This window comes from Lithobates pipiens, unplaced genomic scaffold, assembly GCF_037356315.1.
Source record: "Lithobates pipiens isolate NorthernLeopardFrog02 unplaced genomic scaffold, aLitPip1_a1.2 Scaffold_3, whole genome shotgun sequence".
NCBI lineage: Eukaryota > Metazoa > Chordata > Amphibia > Anura > Ranidae > Lithobates > Lithobates pipiens.
Window position 1 is genome coordinate 284,179,910 of NW_027507790.1, and position 25,920 is coordinate 284,205,829.

Sequence of the window (25,920 nt, forward strand, 5' to 3'; positions counted from 1 at the left end):
CCAACTACAGCATTTTATAACTCAAGGAAAAGCAAACCAAAACCAATTAAGGCAAAAGATCCTTTCTGGACCTACAGATGACGATTAGCTAAACTGCTTGGATTAAGGAAGCGCCTTACCTTTACTTCAACATTGATTTTGCAATCACTACTTAGCGCACTAGGACATTTCACAGGTTAAAAGAGGAGCTATAGTCTCCTATATAAACATGAAAATAAACAGACACTCACCTGTCTCATGATCCAGCACTGTGCTCGCCCCAGCCATTTTCACCCTGTCTGTCTCTCTGCTTGGCGCTGGCATCTTTACTATGGGCACCTGGCTGTGACAGCTTGCGGCTTCACAGTCGGGCCCACTGTGCATGAGCGAGTGGCGCTGCATGCTGTAAATGGTCTGGCAGTCTTCCAGGACTTGTGACGTGTCCCAGAAGACTGCAGGAGAGAGAAGGGGGAAGGAGAACTTCTGCCTTCAATCGCCCTAAGTGGTCGGAGTGGAAGTGATAGCGGGACCCTATCAAAACTGAGTACCCGCTAACCCCCTCCTCCCCAAAAGCTCGATTTCACAAAGCGCAACTTCCCCTTTTGGGTGGAGCTATGCTTTACCTGCTTTTATCATATAGAGCCACTTCCTATATTCTTATGTCTATGGTAAATTTGGAAGAGCTAACTGATTATATATTGACCCAGCTTATATTTATGTATTAATGTCAAAGGAATCTTTTTCAGCAAGCATAAACACTTGAAATCGCAATCTCTCTCCAGCTAAATCTTTTTGGGTTGGCCTGTCCAGAGTAAATGCATCTATCTGGTTTTAATGGCTGTTTATAACATTGTGGTAGAGAATTTTCCTCACTTCCTATGCCTGTGACAACAGGATAAGAAATGAATGGAACAGCTGTCACACATAGGACACATGCATTCATAAAAACCCGACAGACATTTGAACCCTGCATTGCGTGACTAAAAATAATGCTTTGGTGTATTCTCTCTGCTTTTTTCCAAAATTAAATAAAAAGGAAAAAAAATTGTTAAGCTTATTCTTCGACAAAAGTTGATTGAGTATTTTAGGGCTTAAAATTTCAAGTCCTGAGCTACTAGCCAGGCCTTAAGAGTTACTTGCCACCAGTTGCCCCACCCAATCCCTACCCTGCCCCTAAACACCCCCTTGTAATTTATCCCATGACATTACACCGTTAAATGTTTTATGCAGAATTAGGTTATAAAAATAAATATTATCTACAACAACTTTAACAATAATAACAAAGCATATTTCATTGATCTGACTGTGATAAATAAAATATGATTGGCTATGATGAGCAAGGTTTGGCAGGTTAAGGTAGTATAGTGGCAGGTTTGGGTAAAATTGGGCAGTATAATAGCAGGTTTGGATAGTTTAGGGTGGTATAGTGGAGGGTTTGGGTAGTATAGGGTGGTATAGTGGCAGGTTTGGGTAGTATAGGGTGGTATAGTGGCAGGTTTGGGTAGTATAGGGTGGTATAGTGGCAGGTTTGGGTAGTAGAGGGTGGTATAGTGGCAGGTTTGGGTAGTATAGAGCGGTATAGTGGCAGGTTTTGGTAGTATAGGGTTGTAAAGTGGCAGGTTTGGGTAGTATAGGGTGGTATAGGGCCAGGTTTTGGTAGTATAGGGTGATATAGTGGCAGGTTTGGGTAGTATAGGGTGGTATAGTGGTAGGTTTGAGGAGTTTAGAGCAGTATAGTTGCAGGTTTGGATAGTAGAGACCGACATTTTTGAAAAAATAGTTTGTTATAACATTTTGTTTTCTCCTTCACTGACGGACACTGATGGGCACTGATATGCAGCACTGATGAGGAGGCACCGATATATAGAACTGATGGGCACTGATAGGTGGCACTGATATGCAGCACTGATGGGCACTGACAGGCGACACCGATGGGCACTGACAGGTAGCATTGATGGGCAGGTACTGGCAGGTATTAATGCTGGGCACTGATTGGCACTGTGATGGACACTGATAGGCACTGTGGTGGCCACTGGCAGACTTTATTATTATTTATTATTATTTTTTTATTATTGGGGCACTGATTGGCACATCTGATGGGGGCTGTGCTGATAATAAATGTGCTGATTATTAGCACAGACCCCCCTTCTCTGACAGGGAGAGCCGCTGATCGGCTCTCCCTGTCAGTGCGAACCGAGGAATGCCGTTTACCGGCACTTCCTGGTTCTCGTGATGATCAGCTGTGATTGGTCACAGCTGATCACATGGTAAGAAGCCTCTGTCAGAGGCTTCTTATTACCATCAGAGATGCGGCGTGTCAGACTGACACACAGCGCGCCCCAGTGAGCATGCGCCAGCATGTTATCCTGCTGGACGTCATATGACACCCAGTCAGGATAACAGAACCACTTCCTGGCCATCATTCTGTTATAGGCCGGCGGGAAGTGGTTAAATGAAATTAATAAAAGTTGTAATATGATACGGTTATCAGGGCATGCTTATACTTGCCACCCATAGATGAACATGCGCTTCATGGGATGTTGCCAATCGTCAGGAGTTGGATGCATCAATGAGAAAGCAGCCAATACATTTTGGCCAGTTCCAGGGAATGGGAGAGAGAACGAAGGACCATCACAAATGGTCCCAACCAGGGCTGAGGCCGGATACACCACTGCCCCATAATAGTCATTATAAAGACCATTTCATTAAGGTGTGTTCTCATGCACTCCACCTTATTAACCCTCAAGGTTATGGGCGGTGGGTCTGGTTAACTGCGTCTCATGCTCCGGGGCTGCAATGCGCTCAGGTTCTTCCCCCCGCCTACAAAAAGTATAGCTGCTGACTTTTAAAAAACAGGCACTCACCTGTCCAAAAGTCCAGTGATGCGGGCGCCCGGAGCCTCGCTCCTCTCCCCTTCCTCCATCATAGCAACTGTGGGCACCCAGCTGTGACAGCTTACGGCTTCACAGCCGGGCACGCACTGCACATGTGCGAGTCACGCTGCGCTCTGCTATTGGCCAGGCAATCTTCTGGGACCTGCTGGCAGGGAGGCGCCGTCTAGGGCGAGAGGAGGAAGGAGGAAGTGGGATAGGATGTCCCACTAAAAAGAAGGTATCCACTCCCCCCCCCCCCACAAAGAAAATTGACATGCCAAATGTGGCATTTAAGGAGGCGAGGAGTGCTTAGAGCGGAAGTTCCACTTTTGGGTGCAACTCCGCTTCAAGGATGGATGAAAGGTTTAGTGCAAAATATACAACTCAAGCAGTAAAATATTATATTTGTATATACAGAGCCCAACACTAGGCACATTGAAAATAAAGAAGGATTTGGTTCTGAAAGAGCGTCATTTCCTCCAAATGAGGGACTTTCGGGAATTACGAAAATGCTACTGAATGCTTTCTATAGCTTTTTACTGGCTTCTGCTTATTTAGCCTATATTTCTGCAGGAGATTAGTATAACAATTATGTTAGTACATTATACTAAAAAAATACTGCCTTGCCACTATACAATCCCCATAACCCTGCATGTACTGCACAGTACCTGTACACGCAGGAGCAAGCTCTGGTTCACATGCTCTAGTTTGCGCTGGCGTCCCTCTAGATCGCGCACTCGCTGCTGGTCCTTCTGCAGCTTCCTGATGTACTCAACAGATGCCTTTAAGATGGTGCCCTTATTCCAGCGCAGCTCCCTGGAAATAGAAAATATGCAAAACACATGAGGGTGGGAAAACAATAAATGAGGAAGCTGGAACAAAGAGGAAAAATTAACATTAAATCTGTTAACACCGGATGGAGCTTAGCTATGATGAGCGATGTCATGAGAAGCTGTATACTGTGTCATCACCATTATCCCCATCACTGTTCACAGCCAATGGCAATTTCAGAATTCATTAAAGGAGAACTTTGGGATACATAAAATAAAAACCATACATACTCACCTCTATACTGCAGCATTTGTATGACACCGCAGCTGTCCCACGCCAGATCTGAGACTGAGATCAATCAGTACTCATTCTGTTGGCAGTGGTCAATCACTGCCTCCTGTTTTGCATCTCTAGTGGTCACTGGTGAGGGGGTGGTTGCAGCTGGCTTCACCTATCTGCTGCACCCCGAAAAGTGGAGACAGCCATCAATCATGCAAATGGGTGCATCCTGACATTATTGTCAAGATCCTTTCCATACTTGTGCAGCTCTGACCCGTCAGCTGATAGTGGGCAATAGCTATGATTAAGCACCAGTGAGCCCCTGTACACACGGTCGGAGATTCTGCCAACCAAATCCGTTGGATTTTGTCCATCAGATTTAGTCCAACGGATTGTGTCCGAAACTGTTGCATACACACGGTCGGACTAAGTTGTCGAAAAATCCGATCTTTCAGAAGTAGCTAGTAGCCAATAGCTTTGATGTAGGAATTTGATCTGAGCATGCGTGGCACTTGGTCCGATCAAAATTCGCTACACATGATCGGAGTATGTCCGATCAAACCAGTTGGTCGGGAAATATTTCCAACATGTTGGAAAATTGGGTCCGATGGATATTCAGACGGAATCAGTCCGATGCATACCACACACAGTCGGATTATCCGATGACACGGTCCGATAGGACACATTCCGATGGATTCTCCGACCGTGTGTACAAGGGCTGAGAGCATTGTGACAGTGTGAAATGCGTTAGCAGTTTGCAATTTTAATCTGTTTTGTATGGACTGTATCTTCAATAAAGGAAATGAGTATTTTTGGAGTGCGGCTATCTGGATCTTAATTTGCTCATATGGATTCTACATACTCAGCCATCACCCTTGGCAGGAAAGGTGTTATTCAGGTACAGATGCCTAGAGTGTGTTCTTTTCTTATAGATATAGTTTAAAGAGAAGTATGGACAAACACTTTTGTTTGGGTCAAAAAGAACAAAAGTGAATGTATTCCTAAGATCCAAAAGAAAATGTTTGTCCATACTTCTCTTTAAACTATATCTATAGTCAAGATTTTATATTCTAGTTTTGGGTGAAGTAGAGAGGATATAACCAGCGTCAGGTTTTTATTTCGGTCTGTGTTACTGATGGAAAGATTCACCCTCTCTATTTGTCCTGGTGACCAATGCAGCCAGGATAAGATGTAATAGGAAATCTCTACAGCTGTCACTGGAAAAAGAAGAGTTAAGGTGGTTGTTAAGCCACTGTTGTGTGCTCTTCATACAATCCTCTGTTTGATAATGTCGGGGGCTCAGTGTATGTGCTTTATTTAAAAAATGACAATTTGTACCTTATTTCAGAACACTACTTGGCGCTCACGTGTTTGCCTGCCTCTCTCCTCTCTCGATCTGACAGCTACAGCGGGAGGGTCTGATAATCCCCCGCTGATTTCAGTCAGGAGGAGAGAGACAGGTGGTCACGTCAGCGCCCAGCGGTGCTCTGAAATAAGGTACAAATCTGCATTTTTTTTATAAAGCACATACACTGAGCACCTAACATTATCAAACAGAGAGGATTTTATAAAAATTAGAAAGTAATTTTAGCAGCAGGAGGGGAAGGGCAGGCACTGTCACTAGCTGACAGGCAGGGAGGGGAGGGAGAGGAGGACAGAGGAGAGCTGTGGATGACGGAGGCACATACTAACCACAGTGTCAGGGCTCAGCAGCCATGATAAACCGGTGAGGGCACAGCCAGGCAGGATGAGCCAGGTATTTTATGTGAAAGTTTACCTGAAAGTTACAGCGTCTACAAACTAGAGCTGCACGATTCTGGCTAAAATGAGAATCGATATTTTTTTGCTTAGAATAAAGATCACGATTCTCATGGCGTAACATCCTCTTTCACATTATACAAAACAAAATTGGGCTAACCACTTTACTGTTTCGTTTTTTTAATTCATTAAAGTGTATTTTGTCCCAAAAAATTGCATTTGACAGACCTCTGCGCAAATACAGTGTGACCTCGTCAGGAGGTACGTTTAGGAGCATTCTAATTGGTCAGCACTGTCACATGGGTGGCACCAACCAATCAGAACCTGTGTAGCCCATCCTTTTCACCATAGGCAAAGATGGGAGAAAGCCATGGGGATTTCAAATTCCAGGACTGGTACGATCTGTCAGTGCGGGGGATCGCCGGACTCCAGGTTAGTGGGACGGGACGGGGGGATGGGGAGTGGGTTTAGTGTAAATTCAATTTATGGGTTTTCTGTAAGAGTGAATTTACACTTTAAGTTGTTAAACTGACCTAATTTACAGACTGAAGTTCATGCCTTTGATCTAAAAGAACTGAAGATAAAATGTTTCTCTTCATCTCTGCCTAAGCCATGTTATGATGAAACGTTTGTCAGCTGTCAGAAGTGGGCAGAGAGCTCTCTGCACTTGCTACATAGAATCGGGAAAAAGCTATTTTAATGTCGTGAGGAGAGTTGAATCACAATGTCGAATTTTTAAGGATTAATGGTGCGGCTCTACTACAAACTATGATATATACTGTTTTTTTTTTATATACTAGTAACTTATAACTGAACTGTGCTAGTATGGCAGGCATCCTGACACTTTGTGGGAACTGGCCACTGACATCTCCAGTGACACTAATACAGTGATCAGTGCTAATAATATACACTGGCACTGTACTAATGACACTGGCTGGGAAGGGTTTAACATCTGGGGAAACTAAGGGGTTAAATGTGTTCCTAACTATGTGTAAAGGGTTTACTGTGTGGTTTATTTTTACTAAGGGCCGGTTCACACTGCAGGCGCGGCGAGGCGTCTCCGACTTGCCTCGCCGCGACCTGCGGCGACCTCAGCGGCGACTTGCAGATGACTTCTGTATAGAAGTCAATGCAAGTCGCCCCCGAAGTCGCCCAGAAGTAGTACAGGAACCTTTTTTCTGAGTCGGAGTGACTCGAGTCGCTCCTCTCAGAACGGTTCCATTGTACAGAACGGGGGCGACTTGCGGGAGCGAGGCGAGTCGTGTCGCCTCGCATCGCCCGCTGTGTGAACCGGCCCTAAGGGATGCAGGGAAACAAAAACCGGCATGTTGCTGCTGTCAGAATAAAGCTTTGTGTTGTTTACATACACAAATCTCTTTCCTGTCACTTGCTCCGACAATCGGAGGGTCCCTGCCATAAATCATTGGTTGGAAACCGGTGATGGGCATGTGCTGGAGCCAGTGACAGCACAGCTGGGTAGGCACGCGCGTGACTCCTACCCGGATATGTAAAGTAACAAACATATATAGGATTCTGCGCAGCTGGTCCGCCCTGCAGCAGTAAAACTATAGTGCACGGTTGGCATGTGGTTAAATAAAGTATGGAATAAAAAAAAAATATTTAAGATCTGGTAATCAGAGGCTGTCAGTGATCATACTTACGGGTCACTGGATTTTGGGATGAGGGTCCCAAGCTCTTTAATCCTGTCATTGATATTAAATCTTCGCCTGCGTTCAACTGCAGAAAAACAGATAGGGTAAGATATCTTCTGTACTAAAAACAATAAAACAAAACAAAAGGGTGCAACCAAAAAAACCAATGCTTTGCAGTGTGATTTGTGTCAATACAATATGAATGGGAACAAATCACACTGTAAAGAATAGCATGTGATTTGAACAGGAACAAGGTGCAATTCCTGTCCGAATTGCATGTGATTTCCACCATCACTCCTGTGGGTGTGTATATGTATAGAAAGGGATTAAATAGCCATCTAGTGGGCAGTTTAACATTTTTTAGAACTCACAGTACATAGAGCCTGCATGCACAGGCCGCTGGAAGTGCTCACAGGGCTGGAGGAGATGTAGAGGCAGTCTGACCCCAAGATGATATCACTTCCGCCCTATACACACTGGGTCCAGAAACTTCTCCCCCAGCCCTGTGAGCACCTCCAACGGCCCTGATTTGCTACTATCAGCTGACCGGGACACCTATGTAGATTATTTTACATGTGACCAGATGTCCTGCAAGTTCTATAAAAATGTAAACTGCCCACTAGATGGCGCTTTTCACTTTTTATACAAACACAGGAGCAGTGGGGAAAATCGCGGGATTCAGAGACAAGAATCACACTGCATTCCTGTTCAAATCGCATACTATTCTTTGCAGTGCAATTTGATATATTTTTTTTCTATTGACGCAAATCGCAAAGCATCGGTACTCAGTTTTGGCGAGTACTTGACCGAAAGTATCAGTACTCGCTGATAAAGAACCGGTATCGGTGCAACCTTAGTTTTAACCTATCCAGGTTGCATGCAAAGATAAAAATAAATAAAAATAAAAAGTATTGGCTTCATATACCTTTTACGTCCCGAGTCACATGGGATGCGGGAACCAGCACGATTCCAATGTGAGTTCCCGTATCACACGTCGCCTGCCAGCGGTTCACACTGTCAATTCAAAGTTAATGACACCCCCAGATCGGTTCGCAGACCGCAGTGCGAACTGCCAAATGATGCAGGAATCATATCGCATAGGTGGGAACACCCATGCGATTCAATTCCAGTGTGGACCAAAAAAAAGGGTCCTGCACACTTTTGGCGTGAATGCGATGCGAATTCAGCCATACAATCTCTATGGCTGAATTTGCATCCCACAGACTTTGCACGTGATTCGCACCTCACCACTGTGCAGATCACATGCAATGTCTAACATCACCCAAGTGTGAACCTAGCCTTAAGGAAATTATGAAGGTACTATTCTCAACCTCTAATGAATATACTAGTTGCCTGGCGATAGTTTCTACCTTCTGGCTCCACCAAACAAAGTAGATGCAGATATGGATCACTGGTGTTGCACATATTTCACACGTGTTTCACTACTTGCATGCTTGTTGCTGGTCAGTGACAGAGAAGTTAGCATTGCCAGAAGGGTAGCAATGTCTGCATGCATATTCTATTCATCACACTATGATTTCCCTTTAAATGGCATCTAACATAGAGCAACAGGCTGCACAGGAGCATTAGATAAAATGTTGGACATCTAGTTTTTTGTGCATGTTTCTGACTTTTTCAGTCCTCTTTATCTTTTGCTTCCCCATAGATGTATGTGCTGGAGCATGTAAAAACTATTTTTGTGGTGAAGTAACTAAAAACAGACGTTTCCAAGCACTAGCAACACCCAGACTGGCCTGACTTGCTCTGTCAGCATTCCTGTGGCTTAAAGAAGGCAGCTGAAAGCCTAGGGGCTGCAGTCCACCCACACGTGTTCAGCGCAGGCTCACTGCAACCATCAAGTTTCATAACACGATGCTCTATTGTCTCCCAATTCGATTTCTTTCTTATACAGTTCTCCCAAGGTGAACCGATGTTTATCAGCGCAACCAGACAGTGCCACACAACCAGAAAGCTGGCCTTTAGGCTTAAAGAGGTTGTGAACCCTATAAAAAAAAAACTGTAGGACAAAGGCATAATGAGCTAGTATGCATCGCATACTAGCTCATTATGAAAAACTTACCTTAGAACAAAGCTCTATCAGCAGCGCCCAAACACCGCTGAGATGGCTGATATTTTCCCCAGAGTTTTTTTCTGGGTTCACAGGCTTCCGGCGCTGTGATTGGCCAGAGCTACAATGACATCACTCCCAAGCACGTGCGCGGGAGCCACCGGTCACGGCACAGGGTCCTGAAGAAATGGCACAGAGTGCGTGTGCCGATGACAGTGGCGTATATAGTAACTATCTCCTAAATGGTATTATAGGCTTACCTGTAGGTACAATTAAAAAGGAAGACGTTACTTCCTCTTTAAAGGAAGCATGCACTGGGGTTGATTTACTAAAGGCAAATAGACTGTTCACTTTGCAAAGTGCATTTGCACTCTGTAAGAGCAGTTGCTCCAGAGCTTAGTAAATTACTTACATAGTAGGTGAGGTTGAAAAAAGACACACGTCCATCAAGTCCAACCTATGTGTGTGATTATATGTCAGTATTACATTGTATATCATGTATGTTGTGTGATTATATGTCAGTATTACATTGTATATCCTGTATGTTGTGTGATTATATGTCAGTATTACATTGTATATCCTGTATGTTGTGTGATTATATGTCAGTATTACATTGTATATCCTGTATCTTGTGGTCGTTCAGGTGATTATCTAATTCTAAAATATTTGAAACTATTGATGCTCCCTGCTGAGACCACCGCCTGTGGAAGGGAATTCCACATCCTTTCCACTCTTATGCCGCGTACACACAATTGGAGTTCTCGTTGGAAAAAGCTCTGATGGTTTTCTTGTCAGAAATCCCGGAATTTCCGCTCAAACTGTCTCGCCTACACACGGTCACAGCAAATTCCGACCGCCAAGAACGGGGTGACATACAACACGTACGACGGGACTAGAACAAGGAGGTGCAATAACTAGTAGCCAATAGCTTCTATCTCGTAGTTGAATCTGAGCATGCGTATGTTTTTGCGTGTCGGAATTGCATAGACACGATCAGAATTTTCGATAGAACGTTTTTCCATCGGGAAAATTGAGAACATGCTATCAAATTTTTTGCTGGTGGGAATTCGGTCAACTAAATTCCGATGGAGCGCGCACGCGGTTGCATTTTCTGATGAAAAGCTCTCATCTGTCTTTTGCTGGCCAAAATTCCGATCGTGTGTATGCGGCATAACAGTAAAGAACCCTCTATGTAGTTTAAGGTTAAACCTCTTTTCTTTTAATTTTAATGAGTGGCCACAAGTCTTATTAAAGTCCCTTCCGCGGAAAAGTTTTATCCTTATTGTGGGGTCACCAGTCCAGTATTTATATATTGTGGGGTCACCAGTCCGGTATTTATATATTGTGGGGTCACCAGTCCGGTATTTATATAATGAAATCATATCCCCTCTCAGGTGTCTCTTCTCCAGAGAGAATAGGTTCAGAGCTCACAACCTTTCCTCATACCTAATATCCTCCAGACCCTTTATCAGCTTTGTTTCCCTTCTTTGTAGTCGCCCCATTTCCAGTACATCCTTCCTGAGGACTGGTGCCCAGAACTGGACAGTATACTCCAGGTGCGGCCGGACCAGAGTCTTGTAGAGGGGAGAATTATTGTTTTATCTCTGGAGTTGATCCCTTTTTAATGCCAATATTCTGTTTGCTTTGTTAGCAGCAGCTTGGCATTGCTGAGCCCATCATCTACTAGGACCCCCAGGTCCTCCTCCATCCTAGATCTCCCCAGAGGTTCCCCTCCCCCCAATGTAAAGATCCATCCATTCCATCATCCAATCATGTGCAAGCAAAAATGCTGTTTTTTTAATTTTCCTTGCACATGATTGGGTATTCTTTGCAAAGTGAAGCTTTACTTCATTTGCTAAGCTCTGGAGTAGCCGTTCTACTGAATTTTTGCAAAGTACAGTGTGTATTTGCTTTTTGTAAATCAACCCCATTGTGTTTACTTTATTTATTATGTTGAGGACTGAAAAAAAATAAAAATAAAGGCTCAAAAAGCCTATTTTAAGTTTTGATCAGATAAATATGAAACATTACACAATATTTTATTTTTACAATTTTCCAGCCAGGAGGTGGAACTCTGGGGTACTTTCCACATTTACCAGGCTAATCTTAAAGTGGAACTAAATTTGCTTTTTATGTCAGAAGAGATGTGTGTATGTCTCTTCTATCATAGATATTTCTACCTGTCTGTCAGAACTTTTTTTTCTGTAAATGTACACTGAGCTGCGCATGTGCAGTCCGGTGTACAGCCTTGGCATGATTTTGCTTTGGGATGCGGTGACTCCTGTACCCATGGTCATCTGGACGCGGCCAATCAAGGGGCTGAAGGCTCTGATTCTGGAGAAGTTGGAAACACTGGCGATAGAGGGAACGCCGAAGTTGCAGCACTGGAAAAGATCTTTGTTGGGAAGTCTGCCACAGTGTGCAAATATGCTTTGCAAACTTGCATATTACGGCAAAAAGCTTCTGAAGGCCCAAAATTTAGCATTTGGTCTGGTGGATTAATTCCACTTTAATAATAATAGTTTCTCTTAAAATAAAGTCTGCTGTTTACAGGACTCAAATAGCTGAATCTCACATTATGCACACAGCTGAATGAGTCAGAGGACTGACTCCCTCCCCCTTTGCACAGCTTCATACAGATTTTCAATTAGAGAGAGAGACAGTGTGAAAGAAAACAGTTGTAACCACACTTCAGAAAACCCTTATGCCACGTATACACAACCGGACTTTCCCTCGGAATCAACTCTGACGGACTTTTCGACTGACTTTTCGATGGAGATCTAACGGAGTTCCACTGAAACGGACTTGCCTACACACAATCACACCAAAGTGCAATCGTTTTAACACGATGATTTACGACGGGACTAGAAAAAGGAAGTTCAATAGCCAGTGGCCAATAGCTGCCCTTGCATCGTTGTTGGTCTGTCAGTTTATCGATAGGAACTGGTTCCGACGGAAAGATTTGAAACATGTTCTATTTCTAAAGTCCATCAGATTTTGCAACAGAAAAAGTCAGATGAAGCCCACACACAATCGAATTGTCCGACGGATTCATTCAGTCTGAACTTTGCTGTAGAAAAAGTCCGGTCAGGTGTACACGGCATTAGGCTGGGTTCACACCAATTCCGGATGCGACTTGCAGCAGCACTCCAGTGTGTCCCTGTTCTCCCTTTTAAGGGACGAATCACAGGCGAATTCAAGAAAAAGAAAAAAAAATGAGCCAAAGACGCACAGGACTCCTGTGCAAGCTGCTCAGCAACCCCCCCGGAGATGTGCCAACCGGTTACAATCTTCTGTCATGCCAATTGGATGCAGGGAAACCCACATCCAATTAGTACTAGCGTGAACCCAGCCTTAATTTTTGAACCTCTATACTCCACACCAATCCACCACAGCAGCTCACATGCAAATATAACAAGCTCACTCTCAAGCACCAAGAGCTGCATTATAGGAGACGGGGGAGATGTCTATACTTCACATCCAGAACCCAGAGTGCCTCAGTGGCTAACACAGACTAGTGGGGAGAACTTGTTTGGTAGGTACTTTTTGAAGGCCAGTTTGCTTTATCTCCAATATCACTTACTTAAGTTATGATTGTCCTTCTTCTGACGCTCTTTCATCAGTGTTTTTGTGTCATGTTCTGTGTGAAGAAAAAAGAAAATATGAAAATCTGGGAAATCTAAATGAATTGTTGCCATCTTTTAAAACCCCATAACGAAACTGCATTTAAATTATAGAAATCTACAACCATTTCACTGGAGAAATTATTTAAAAAGAGTACCTATGTCTCTAAGGCCCCTTTTACACAGGTTGTCCAATCAGGCCCGCCTGTCAGCAGACCTTGCACTCTCCTCTATGGAGCGGTGGATGTCAGTAGACACATATCCGCTGACATCCGCTGCTATCTGATCCGATCCTGCCTGCAAAATCCAGATGGATTGGATCAGATAGGATCGGATGAAAATGGAGGAGAGCAGGACTGTGTCTGTCTCAGCTCTGCACAGTGAGCAGAGACGGACCTGTCACCTGCCTGCTCAGCGGGGATCAGCGAATCACTCCCCCCGCTGAGCAAGCAGAGTCCACTAAACGGAGGCGCCTGTGTGAAAGGGACTTAAGGCCTCATGCACAATGCAGCTGATAAAAGCTGCTTTTACAAGCATTTGAATTTTTGTTTTCTGTCTCCAAACTCCCCTCTATGTTAACCTACACTATATTACCACACATGAATTTTAATGGCATCCCAGTCTTAGTCCGTAGGGTTGAATAATGAGTTGGCCCACCCTTTGCACTTATAAGGCTTCATGCCAGAAGACCAGACAGTATTGTGAAGTGACTAACGTGTTTCGAGGGAGGACCCTCTTCCTCTGAGCCTAAGTGATGATTCAGCGTTATAACCCCCACTTGCTCTATTCATAATGAAAAAAATCTTCAAAAAACTTTAACCATCTCCTTGTTTTATCGCCATGTCATGCTTGACTGGAGTTCATTAAATTCATTGGATTCATTAAATTAAATTAATTCATTAAATATTATGTTATTTTGCTTCAAAAAATGCGAAGGAGTCGGTGGTTGGATGGGTTGAAATTCTTAATGATGTGATGGTCATGGAGGAACTACAGGCGAAGGTGGACAACAGATATGACAAGTTCACTGCCCTGTGGTCTATCTGGCGCCATCACTCGGCCTCACCGGGCTTCCTGAGTGGTCTTCGATAGGACACTGTCCCCTCCTGTATTTTAAGCATTTACCTGGGACGCCATCCTGGGGGTCACACGGCTTGCGGGCCTATGCTCTCATTTCCCTATGTGCGCCCTCTCCTAACTGGTTCCCTTTCACCTTCCCTCTCCCCCTCTGTGGCGACCTTTGTTAGACCTCAGGTCCTCATTCCAGATCCGCCCTGGAGGCTGTAGAATTGATTTAAGTGATTCCTGTCTCGGGGTTCCTGTCTCCCTCTCTCCCTCTCCCTTGCCTTCCCCTGCCCCCTTCCCCTCCTTCTTGCACCCCCTCCCTCTTTTCCCCATCAACTGATTCCTTCATTTGTTCATGTTTAAACTGGGTATAAATCATCTCTGTTATTTTCGCAGTTCTTTATGCCTATATACCTGTACCTCAATGTTTATGTATTTTTGGAAATGTACTACCATTTTGTATTATTTACTTGCACTGATCTTGTAACAATAAAAAATATGTTCAACCTAAAAAATGCGAAGGTGTCAGAATTACTGCACTGTGATATATTTTATAAAATAAATAAATGCTATGGCTTAAAGCGGAGTGCCGACTAAAAAAAAAATAGAAAATTAAAAGTCAGCAGCTACAAATACTGCAGCTGCTGACTTTTTTTTTTCAAATATAGTTTTATTTATTTATCTCCGGTTAGGGACAGACCCCACAATACAAGCAGAAAAAAAAAAACAGTTAGAGCCATTAATACAGAAAGCATGTTGTTATAAAAGAAAGTAACAACCCGAGCAGTGCAATAAAACAAGACATGGTAAAACAAATGGGTAGATAGGAGATCTTTGCTTCCACATGTAGTAGATAAAAAGAAAAACAGTAGGGGTGAAAGCTCATTAAAAGGGTACAGAAGCGGGGTGCAGCTGCTGACTTTTAATTATCGGACACTTACCTGTCCCATGGTCCAGCAATGCGGGCGTACGAAGCCCCGCTCATCTCCCCCTCCTCTCTGCAGTGCCGGCATTGACACTGTGGACGCCCAGCTGTGGCTTCACAAACGCACTGCGCATGTGCAAGCTGCGATGCGCGCTGTGACTGGCCGGGCAATCATCTGGGACCTGTGATGTGTTCCAGATAATTGCTGAGAGGGTGGAGAAGAGGTGAACTTACTTCCGGCGCCACGGTGCCCTGGGAGGAAGTGGGAACTGGAACCCTCCAAAAAGGTGACATGCCAAATGTGGCATGTCGGGGGGGTCATCTTCCCTTAAAGCCCAAGTTCCATTTTTGGGTGGAACTCCGCTTTAACAATATGTAATGTGAATTGCAGAACAGGCAAATATTTGTATTGTTATTTACAGTCTCAAAACCCAACCCACCTTGCTTCATGCATTCCACTCTCACAACTGAATTCGATATTTTAAACACTAAAATGTATTTCTGTGGTGATTAATTACAGGTCTGTGAAAGATCGTAGACCTGTGGTTAGCAGAGGCAATAAAAATGCCACTCTTTGTGCTACAAGCCCAATACTACATAGGAGGAATAAAAACAAGGGACGGACATCTCTTTCCACTACAGCAGGAGAACCTGCTCATTGGATAATAATATGCAGTACAATATATTGCCAGAAGACCCATTTATTTCGGCTGTCCACTTCAATAAATGGGTCGAAATGTCTTCAACAAAACCTACCTGAATATTCTTTTTTAATATTTGGCAGGTCTGCTGGACAGGAGTTGCTAACAGTGATACCGGGAGCGGACATTCCTGGAGTGCAGAACATATCAAGGAGGTTTCCTGATCCTGGAAGCTGGGAAGACATGAAGTTCATTAGAGCAATACCTTATAAAAATAAGTCTAAATTATTCAAAGAAGATTGCCTTATTCAGTAACGGTAAAAAGTTTAAAGTGCATCTGCGCCCCGACTATGGACATTCATTTATTCACATATTTTTAAGCCTTAAAATAGCTCTTAAACCAGCCATCCTTGACCTCTCTAGTTGCAGGTAATGTGAAGTAATTCTTTCTCAAAATCTTTGCAGATCGCAACAAAGACTCTAAAGTCAGATATTGGTTGTTTTTTAGGCTAATGCACACTGGGCATTAGGCAGTACATTGCCCGGACCAGTGTATTTCTGCAGGGAGGAGTACAAATCAATCAATTCATAAATCTGCAGCGGTTCACATGCAAATCACACACTGAGACATCACTTGCAGTCAGAGATGAATAGATATGAACTCTCTGTGTCCAGGGGCGCACATCTGTCCCCAACTGCAACTAATCGCTTAATGTGTAATTACATGCAAACATCCGTGGACAGCCACAGACAGTGTCAGCCTGTCATAGATTTGTAGAGGATTACTTTCTGTGGCTGATCAGAAACACCTGGCTGTACCTGCCACATGAACACAATATATTACCAAAAGTATTGTGACACCTGCCTTTACACGCACATGAACCTTAATGGCACCCCAGTCTTAGTCCGGTGAGTTGGCCGACCCTTTGCAGCTATAAAAGCTTCAACTCTTCTGGGAAGGCCGTCCATAAGGTTTAGGAGGGTGTCTATGGGAATGTTTCTTCCAGAAGAGCATTTGTGAGGTCGGGCACTGATGTGGACAAGAAGGCCTGGCTCACAGTCTCCACTCTAATTTATCCCAAAGGTGTTCTATCGGGTTGAGGTCAGGACTCTGTGCAGGCCAGTCAAGTTCCTCCACCCCAAACTCACTCATCCATGTCTTTATGGACCTTGCTTTGTGCACTGTTGCGCAGTCATGTTTGAACAGGAAGGGGCCGTCCCCAAACTGTTCCCACAAAGTTGGGAGCATGAAATTGTCCAAAATTAACATTTACCTCATTTACTAAGGTCTGGAGCAACTGCACTTTGCAAAGTGCACAGTCTATTTGCCTTTAGTAAATCAACCCCTAGGTGTCACAAGACCAGCTTGTGACATCCACTACATGTGACACCAGGATAGCAAACCTAAACTTCTCTCTGGTGGAACTGAAAGACATGACCAAAAACCACAAAAGGCAGCCAGAAGTAAGCACTGTGTAATTATGAAAAAGTTGCAAGACGGCTTGTAAAATCTAGTAGTTTATCAAGTTATAAAGATAAATACTGTAATGTAACAGTTACGTGTTAAAGTGTATAGGAGTCACTTACTGTGCTAGGTAGGTTCGCACTGTCCACAAATCCCATCATTTCATCATTGTAGCTGGATTCCAAACTTATGATCTCATCGATGACATCACTAATCTAAAAGGATGAATAAAAACCGTCTAAGGAGAAAAATATAGGTTCACTTTAAGGACCAATAAAATTCAAACCGTAAAGTTACCGTATGTGAAACAGCTACAAATAACATTCAAAATGGTAGTGAGGGAACAATTAGCATTTCATGTTCCATATTGGAGCCCACTGTGGTACAGGGCCTGCCTAGAGACCGAGCCTGGGGTCAAGGCCTTGCTGAGTGAAGTCCACTGGCTTCCCTATGTGCCTAAGGGTCAAAACATGCTCAGTGAAGATGTGAAACAAGCTGGTGGAGTTAAGTACATACTAAATATTACTTTCTCAAAATGCTATGGCATCATGTTTTGGGACAGGTAGGAAGAGTCTATTTCACCGGCTGAAGAAAGGATGTGATGCTGCAAGTGCATTGGGGGCTTCTGTCCTGAAAGTGTAAACTGTCAAATAAATTAGGTTTACTACTCTCCAGATGCCCCTAGGGGGCGATATTCTGGGGCTTCTTGTGCCCACTCTAACACACCTATAGTGTATACCCAGACACATTTTGTTTCCTAGTTTTTGGGATAGAATAGAGAAGTGTTAGAACCTCACTCATGGTCTAGTCAAACAGTTATCACTTTGGCTAAGATCAAGTGTAGTATCTGTTCTTATCAGTTACCAGTAGGTGGCGCTTGCTTCCATCCCTGTTCTACGGCGAGGTGGAGCAGGGGTGGCAGTTGCTATGCAAAGCCTTCTGGTGTAAAGGTGACCTGGAGCGGTTCGTAGTCGAAAGGGAAGCCTTCTGATGGGGATGTAGAACCACTGGTCGGCGCCAGGGGAGGGGACCCTGGCCTTCTGGCTTGGATTGTGGCAGCTTTAGCTCCGGTCAGTTTTTCGGGAGGGAACGTTTGTTCCCCTTTCTCCCACCAGGGGAACGGCCTGTACTTCCCGAATGTAATTAGGTAGGAGTGATGGGAGCGAGGGTGTGACCTGATGGTAAAGGGTCTCACTAAGCTCCTGGATCTCCATGCCTTTCTGGCTGGGGTGGGGGCTGTCATGGTCTGGGCTGGGGGTCAGGGCTGTTTCTGTTGAAAAGCCCATGGTGATGTGCCCCTAGAGTGGCAGTCCAGGGGTGCCTTATATTCACTGTGCTCCGCACTTTGATGTTCGGCACCTAGGTCACATCACCATTACCACCCTTTATTACACCTGCCTCTAGGGCCTGGCCTTTTGGCTGGGACCAGAGGAATTTTTGATTCCTGGCCGGAGGGCCTGGTCATTGTATTGCACAATGGCCACCTTTTCACTCTCCTCTTCACTATCCCTTTCCTCACTTTTTATTTATTTTATTTGTGTGTGTTTTTGTCACGTTTGTCACTTCACGTGTGATGAGTAGGGTGTCGGTCCTCGGACCAATCCTGAAAGTCTTTGGGAGAGCGGACATAGGCCTTCTGGCTTGGTCCAACCTCCATTGGGGGGCCTACCTTCGGGGAAGCCCCATAGTACCAAGTACCTAGGAGGTTCTGTTAGTACCAAGCCCCATAGTACCAAGTACCTAGGAGGTTCTGTTTCGGCAGTCCTCCCGGGAAAAGAGGTCTTCCGGTTTCGGCTGGAAGACCACTGTTGAGTCTGGTACCTCAGTCCCTGTCTGGAGCCTAACACCCCGGGGGATCAGGGTACGGTCCTTCCTTGTGGAGGACATCAGACACCCGTCTGCACTTTTTAGTGTTTCACTCTTTATGTGTGTGCACTTTTTTTATGCTCTGGGTGGATGTTTTTTGGGTGTGTTTTGCACGCCACAGGCTTTTTCAATCAAAAAAAGTTATCACTGAGGCAGAGCCCTAGATATCAGTAAAAATCAGACATGGGTTCTCATCCTTCCCCACTCATTACAAAAAAAAAAAAAATAGTTTTGGGCTTTACAAAAACCTGTAATTTATGTCTAGTAGCTCTTTAAGGCTGGGTCACACTAGTGTGATTTCTGATGCAATTTCTGAGTCGCACAGAATACCATGACAATGCAAATGACATTGTATGCTCAAATCAATGCAGTGCAGCTGCAACGGGACTTTTGGGAAGGGTCCTGTATTATTTTGGTGAAATGCAGTGCGATTTTGTAATTCATAGACTTCCCTGGAAACGCATCAAAGCATGCATTTTTGTTGCAATTTGTTTTACGTTTTGCCCAAAACACACACCACTAAAAATCGCATTACAACCGTGCAGAATCTGCACAAAGAAAACACAAAAAACAGACAGCACCTGCACACATAATACCACCTAAAATTGCTTTGAAAGTCGATCACACTAACCAGGCCTAAAATAAAAACTTTCTTAACATGACGATGACCTAACATTGAACATGAATGATTCTCAGGGCATCTTTAACATACCTGCCCGGAATACTTTCTGAAAATATGTAGCAGTTTCACCATGAGGCTGTTTAGTTTTGTTTCCTTCCTCATTCCTGTGCTTGTATACGAAGGCATGTACTGTGTCTATGCTCCATCACATCAGCACAGGAATGAGGAAGGAATCAAAACTAAACAGCCTCATGGTGAAACTGCTGCATTTTTCAGAAAGTATTCCGGGCAGATATGTTAAAGATGCCCTGAGAATCCTCTCTGTGTATATTTAAACTTTTACACACTTGCAAACCCTAAGCAAAAGCAAACCGGAGAGGGAAAGGTATTATTTAGTGGCCCTTCCATGCCATTCTTTTATAGCTCAGCTCCAGCCAAAAACATTCATTTACATTTCGGATAGAATGGAGGGGTTGGAACATCTGTCTGTATTTTATCGCTCCCTGTGCCTTGTGGTCCCACTAACATGTGAGGGAATATCTCCCCAGTAGGGACACAGACCACAATAAAAACATGACCAGGCCATTTTTTGCGGTACGGCACTGCGTTACTTTATGTTCTTTTTTGTTCCCACAAATAGAGTTTTCTTTTGGTGGTATTTGATCACCTCTGCTATGATGTCATGTTTTTGGTAAAAAAAAAAAATCCCAATAACCGTATATTGATTGGTTTGTGCAAAAGTTACAGCGTCTACAAAATATGGGATATTTTATGGAATTTTTATTTTTTACCTGTAATGGGAGTGATCAGCAGCTTATTGTGAAATGCAGCGGACAAATCCGACACTAAGGGGTAGATTTACTAAATGCAAATATACTATGTACTTAGTTGCAGTTTGCATATGCTGTTGCTCCAGAGCTTAGTAAATGAGCAGAGGCTCTGCTGACTTCAATCATCCAATCATGTGCAAGCAAAAATGCTGTTTTTTTTTATTTTCTTTGCACATGATTGGGTGTTGGGGATTCTTTGCAAGGTGAAGTTTTACCTCATTTAGGCTGGGTTCACACTATTGCGAATTGAATGTGTTTTTTGGCATCCGATTCGCATGTGAGGAGACTGTGACCGGCTCTCATTAGAGATGGTTTATGCAGCTCCGGGGCGGCTGTGAAATGAATTGCACAGGAGTCCTGTGCATCTTCAGATCCGTTTCAGGTCCGAATTCAGCAAAAGTTTGCACCGAAACCGAAGCCGTGAGGGGCTCTGCATGGCAGTGTGAGCCCAGTCTTACTCAGCTCTGGAGCAACTGCACTTTGCAACTACACAGTCTACTTGCCGTTAGTAAATCAATCCTTAAGTGACACTTTTGATACTTTTCTGGGGACCAATGACACCAATACAGTGATCAGTGCTAAAAAAAATATGCACCGTCACTGTACTAATAACACTGGCTGGGAAGAGACTAACATCAGGGGCGATCAAAGGGTTAAATGTGTTCCTAGGGAGTGCTTTGTAACTGTGTGAGGGGTGCTTTAACCCCTTGGGAAGACAACCCCTGGGAAGACAAAGATCCATGTTCCGGATTAGCAGAAACACAGACTCTCTATCTTCCCTATGACCAGACTGGTGATCTGCCTTGTTTACATAAGCAGACTGCCATTCTGCCTCTGTTGGGAATGAGGAGCTGGACCCGCTGACTGCCTCCCACTGTGATTGATCACAGCAGAAGAGGATTGCCGGCAACGTGTGTCCATGCAGCAGACCCGGAGGTACAAAATCACCTAGGTGTACGCAGTACATATACATGGGGCAGTTGGCAATATGTTAATCTGTCTATATTTTCCCTTTTCCTCTCTTCCCCATTATCAACTTGCAAGTGAAATTTTTAAATAAAGCCTTTCTATTTTCATATCTATGCTTCTCAATGCAAAGCGGGTCATGATTGGTGGGAGAAGCAAGTAAGGTGCTGAATCCTGCCTTGGGACTCAACTAAAGCACTGATGCAGCAATGTGCTGGCTTTGGGGAGGAATTATGCACAACATCAAATGCCTTGATGGATGGATGTCAGTCTGGGTGAGATTCTGGGCAGGCATATTTGCATGCAGACTGCTATAAGGTAACAACCACATGCTGAGCCTCTATGGCTGAAATGTGTGGCCTAGGGACAGCCAGGTAGCTGACAGTGATATCAGAAAACCACATAATTCCAGAAGAGGAGCCGGCACAACTGTGCAAGGCTGAAGTTAATGCGGAGTTCCGTTTTAACAAAGATTTGGATTATTACTCAAAAACCAGGTAGGGGTGCTATTACAGTCTATGTCCCTGCTGGGAAGATTCACTCCTCTCTATTTGTCTTCGTGACTAATGTTGCGTTGTCACTGGGAAGTCCAAAATGCTACTGTTGTCATCAGAAGTGAGAGAAAAGCTTCCCATATAGACAAATGTTCCAACACCACTTGTCTAGAAGGGGATTTCTCCACACTTTGAAAAATTTCCTCTAACTTTCTATTGTGTCTCTAGGACAGGAAGTGAAGTAAAATCTCCACAACAGGACACAGACAGGAATAAAGACCTTACAGAGGTTCTACCTGTTCCATGCTCTATCCAAATTTGAAGCGCAACTCTGGGCATTAAACAACCAACCCACCCCCTCCCCAAATGTTTTTTTCCCAAACTTAAGCCCCTTTCACATGGGCTGGATCTGGCAGGGGATGCGTCCACTGATCCCTTGTATGCAGAGTGGCCAGATGACGGGTCTAGGTCTGCTCCGCTTATGCAGAGTGACACGGACACAGCCCCTCTGCTCTATGGGCAAATGGACCCGCTGTCTTCCCACTACATGGAGGTGAATGGGTCTACTTCTGGTTTTGTTTTTTTGCCCATCAGTTCGGACCCAGGGGACGCAAGTCTGTTTACATCCGACTGCCCATAGAAGAGAATGGAGGGTCCAGCCTATTGAACCTCTCATGTGAAAGGGACCTTGGGTTTTAGATTTTAAACTCTATTGACAGAATGAAGGGCTGATTATATGACTCTCTTATGACATTCTATTAAACTCCATTTAGTGACTCTTTTTTGTCTTTGCATCAAAGCCTCCAAGGTAAGAAAAAACCCTTCACTGCAAAGGTTAAATGCCTGAATACCAAGAAGAAGTTTACTTACCTGATCCTCCTCTAGTCCACTCCCTGCAGCCTCCTCTCCCCTATGCTCAAGCAATCACATGCCCTCTGATGTCATAAAGTACAATGCAGATCCCATAGCCCTGCATTGGACATGAAGTCCCCTGCAGGAGTGTAGTGGTGAAAAGGAGAAGGGCAGCAGATGGGGAATTGGTAATAGGCAAGTAAATGTGCTTTTCCTGTTACCCTAGAACTATACAAGCATTTAACCCCTGCAATGAGGTGGGAACCCCACTGCAAGGGAGCATTGTTCAATTCCCCAGAGAGGCATTCGTCTCCATTGAAAGAGTTTTCAGCAGACCCCATAGGAAATTGGCTTAACAAACTTCTTGACCTCCGGAAAATTTACTCCCCTTCATGACCAGGCCATTTTTTGCCATACAGTACTGCATTACTTTAACTGACAATTGCGCAGTCATGCAACACTGTACCCAAAAAAAAAAAAATTTCTGCTATAAAACACATCCAATAAAAAAAAATGTAAAAAAATCAAATTTCTTCATAAATTTAGGCCAATATGTATTCTGCTACATATTTTTGGTAACAAAAATCCCGATAAGCGTATATTGATTGGCTTACGTAATGATGGCGATTGGTAACTTATAGCAGCACTGTATTATTGCGGCAGACTATCAGACACTAAATGACACTTCCGACACTTTGCAGGAACCAGTTACATTAATACAGTGATCAGTGCTAAAAATATGCACTGTCACTGTACTAATGACACTGGCTGGGAAGAGGTTAAACATCTATGGCAATCAAAGGTTTAACTGTGTGCCTAGCCTGTGTTTTTTTGTACACTGTGTGCTACTTGCACTAAGGGAAGAGATCAATTCTAGTCTCCGCTTTGCAGAAACACAGGAGCAGTCCTTTCCCCCCTGTCAGAACTGAGATAAGAATTGTTTTACTAATGATTGCCGGGTGCCGGAGGACATCGAGGCCCCAGGAAACGCAGATCAGCTTCTGCTGTGAATTATCACATAGAAGCGGGCCACCGTCGGCGCACGTGCCCCTTGCAGGCAGAAGTGCAGAATCACGTATATATACAGTACGTGATCCTGTGCACAGCTGCTATAAGGCAGTCAGCAAGTGGATAAAACCAATCATTGTTGAGTATCTTTTCAGTGGTATCCCAGAGCAACAGAAGTAAACATCGTACATGCAGAAAGCAGTAAGTGAAAAGTGCAGAGAAAAGTGAGAAACATTGCAGCCCCTGCATTGTTTTTATCACATACCTCCTTCTCCGAGTTGGAGCCAATCTTCAGCTGGGCCAGGGGGCTGTTGGGAGCGCTGCTGGCCGATGGAAGGCGCCTCTGTTCTGTCTGAGGAGAGACCCCAGTCACGGGGGGAGCTGAAGTGGTGGTGCTTGGAGCAGATGCATGTATGGGCATTTTGGTTCCGAGGGTGGTGGAAAGGTACTGCTTGACCTGCTGCCTCTGTGACTCCTGGATATGGTACTTCGTTGGGTTCTCCAGGTGGGTCTGCACCTAAGTGAAGACAACACATATGAAGGGAGGCCACAAGACCTTTTATACAACATATACTGCCTGTTCACAGATTATACCTTTAGCACCTCCAGCGGCACCTGTGCTGGAGTGGGCAGCGCTGGCTGAGTCACACTGATGGCTGGTGTAGCTGGTGGGATATTGCCACGCTCTGACAAAAGCAGGGTGGCCTTCTGTTCCTGTTCTCTCCGTTCCTGCTCCTGGGCCTGAGCGCGCATCAGCTGCTGCCGGAGAAGAACCCGTGAAGACATGACACTGGAGGTCTGTAGCGGAGTGTGAGGGGAGGACACTGGCGTCTGACTGCATGGAAAACATAAAGACCAGTAAAAAAGACAAATCTGCAAAGTCAACCTAGAAGAGAAGGCAGTCACCAAAACAATCAATGTACAAAGATCAAAAAGAAGGAAGCATCCATGGGTACAAGGCCCATCTTCCAGTGTTTGACAGGCATGACGTAAATACAAAATACAGTCAGCTTGGAGAAGGCGATGAATAGGCAACATACAAAGCAGGTAATCAAATAAATGTGTAGTACCTTACAATACAAGCCCAAGAATGGCAATGTTATGAAAAAGGTGGGTCCATGCAGACCCATGACTGTGGAGAAAACCCACCTAAGTTTTTCATACTCTATAAAGAGATAGAGAAAATAGAAAAAAAAAAAGGCATAAAAAGAAACAAAGTAAAAAAAAAATATATATATATATATATATATATTTTTTTTTTTTTTCTACTTTGTTTCTTTTTATGCCTTTTTTTTCTATTTTCTCTATCTCTTTATAGAGTATGAAAAACTTAGGTGGGTTTTCCCCACAGTCATGGGTCTGCATGGACCCACCTTTTTCATAACATTGCCATTCTTGGGCTTGTATTGTAAGGTACTACATATTTATTTGAGATTATTATATATATATATATACACACACACACACACAGACGACTTTCTCAACCTTTTCAACACAGAGGAACAGTTGGAGTCGTTCTCCGGTCTCGGGGAACCCCTGATAAAAAATGAGAAATCTACAACTCATGATACATTAGTGTGATGGTCAGTGGGAGGAACGGTCCTTACACTTGTGGTCATTGGGAAGAATTACCTCCTTACAGATAGATAAAAAGATCAATGGTGTCGATGGGAACTTATCGGAGAGGCAGAAATTGCCCAACGCTGAAGGAACCCCTACAACCTCTAGAGGAACCCTGGGTTCCACGGACCCCTGGTTGAGAATCACTGTGCATATATACTATATATATATATATATATATATATATATATATATATATATATATATATATATATATATATATATATATATATATATATATATATAAAATGAAGCATGAAAACGTATCAAAAACGCAAGTAAAAATGCTCTAAAGGAGGGTGAAATGTAGACGGAAAAATAAGGCTGGAAAATCAGTAAACAAATGCATAAACTTGCCTGTCCACATTTATGGACAACTGCTGGACATTAAATCACAGTGGTTTGGCTGCAGTGGTCTGGTGGTCGGGGCAGTGCGGTGCGTGATTCAGTGCATCACACAGCTACCACCCTCCCCCCTTTTTTTTAAAAACAAACTTTATATGAAGTGTACCAAAGTTACAGTCATGTCACTGTACAGCACCACGATGTGCTGCGCTGTGTGT

At 44.0% G+C, this 25,920-nt stretch overlaps 1 protein-coding gene across 3 annotated transcripts in view; it reads right to left on the reverse strand.

Annotated features, from left to right (window-relative positions):
• Positions 1 to 25,920, reverse strand: part of LOC143941207 (transcription factor E3-like) — a 62,687-nt gene that overhangs the window by 6,050 nt on the left and 30,717 nt on the right. For all 3 annotated transcript variants that reach the window (XM_077463245.1, XM_077463247.1, XM_077463246.1), the window contains exons 3-9: positions 24,332 to 24,572; positions 24,003 to 24,254; positions 17,222 to 17,314; positions 15,750 to 15,867; positions 12,964 to 13,020; positions 7,322 to 7,397; positions 3,521 to 3,668 (exon numbers count right to left, since the gene is read on the reverse strand). In XM_077463245.1, the coding sequence (XP_077319371.1) occupies positions 3,521 to 3,668; positions 7,322 to 7,397; positions 12,964 to 13,020; positions 15,750 to 15,867; positions 17,222 to 17,314; positions 24,003 to 24,254; positions 24,332 to 24,572 (985 nt within the window). The remainder of the gene's footprint in view (positions 1 to 3,520; positions 3,669 to 7,321; positions 7,398 to 12,963; positions 13,021 to 15,749; positions 15,868 to 17,221; positions 17,315 to 24,002; positions 24,255 to 24,331; positions 24,573 to 25,920) is intronic.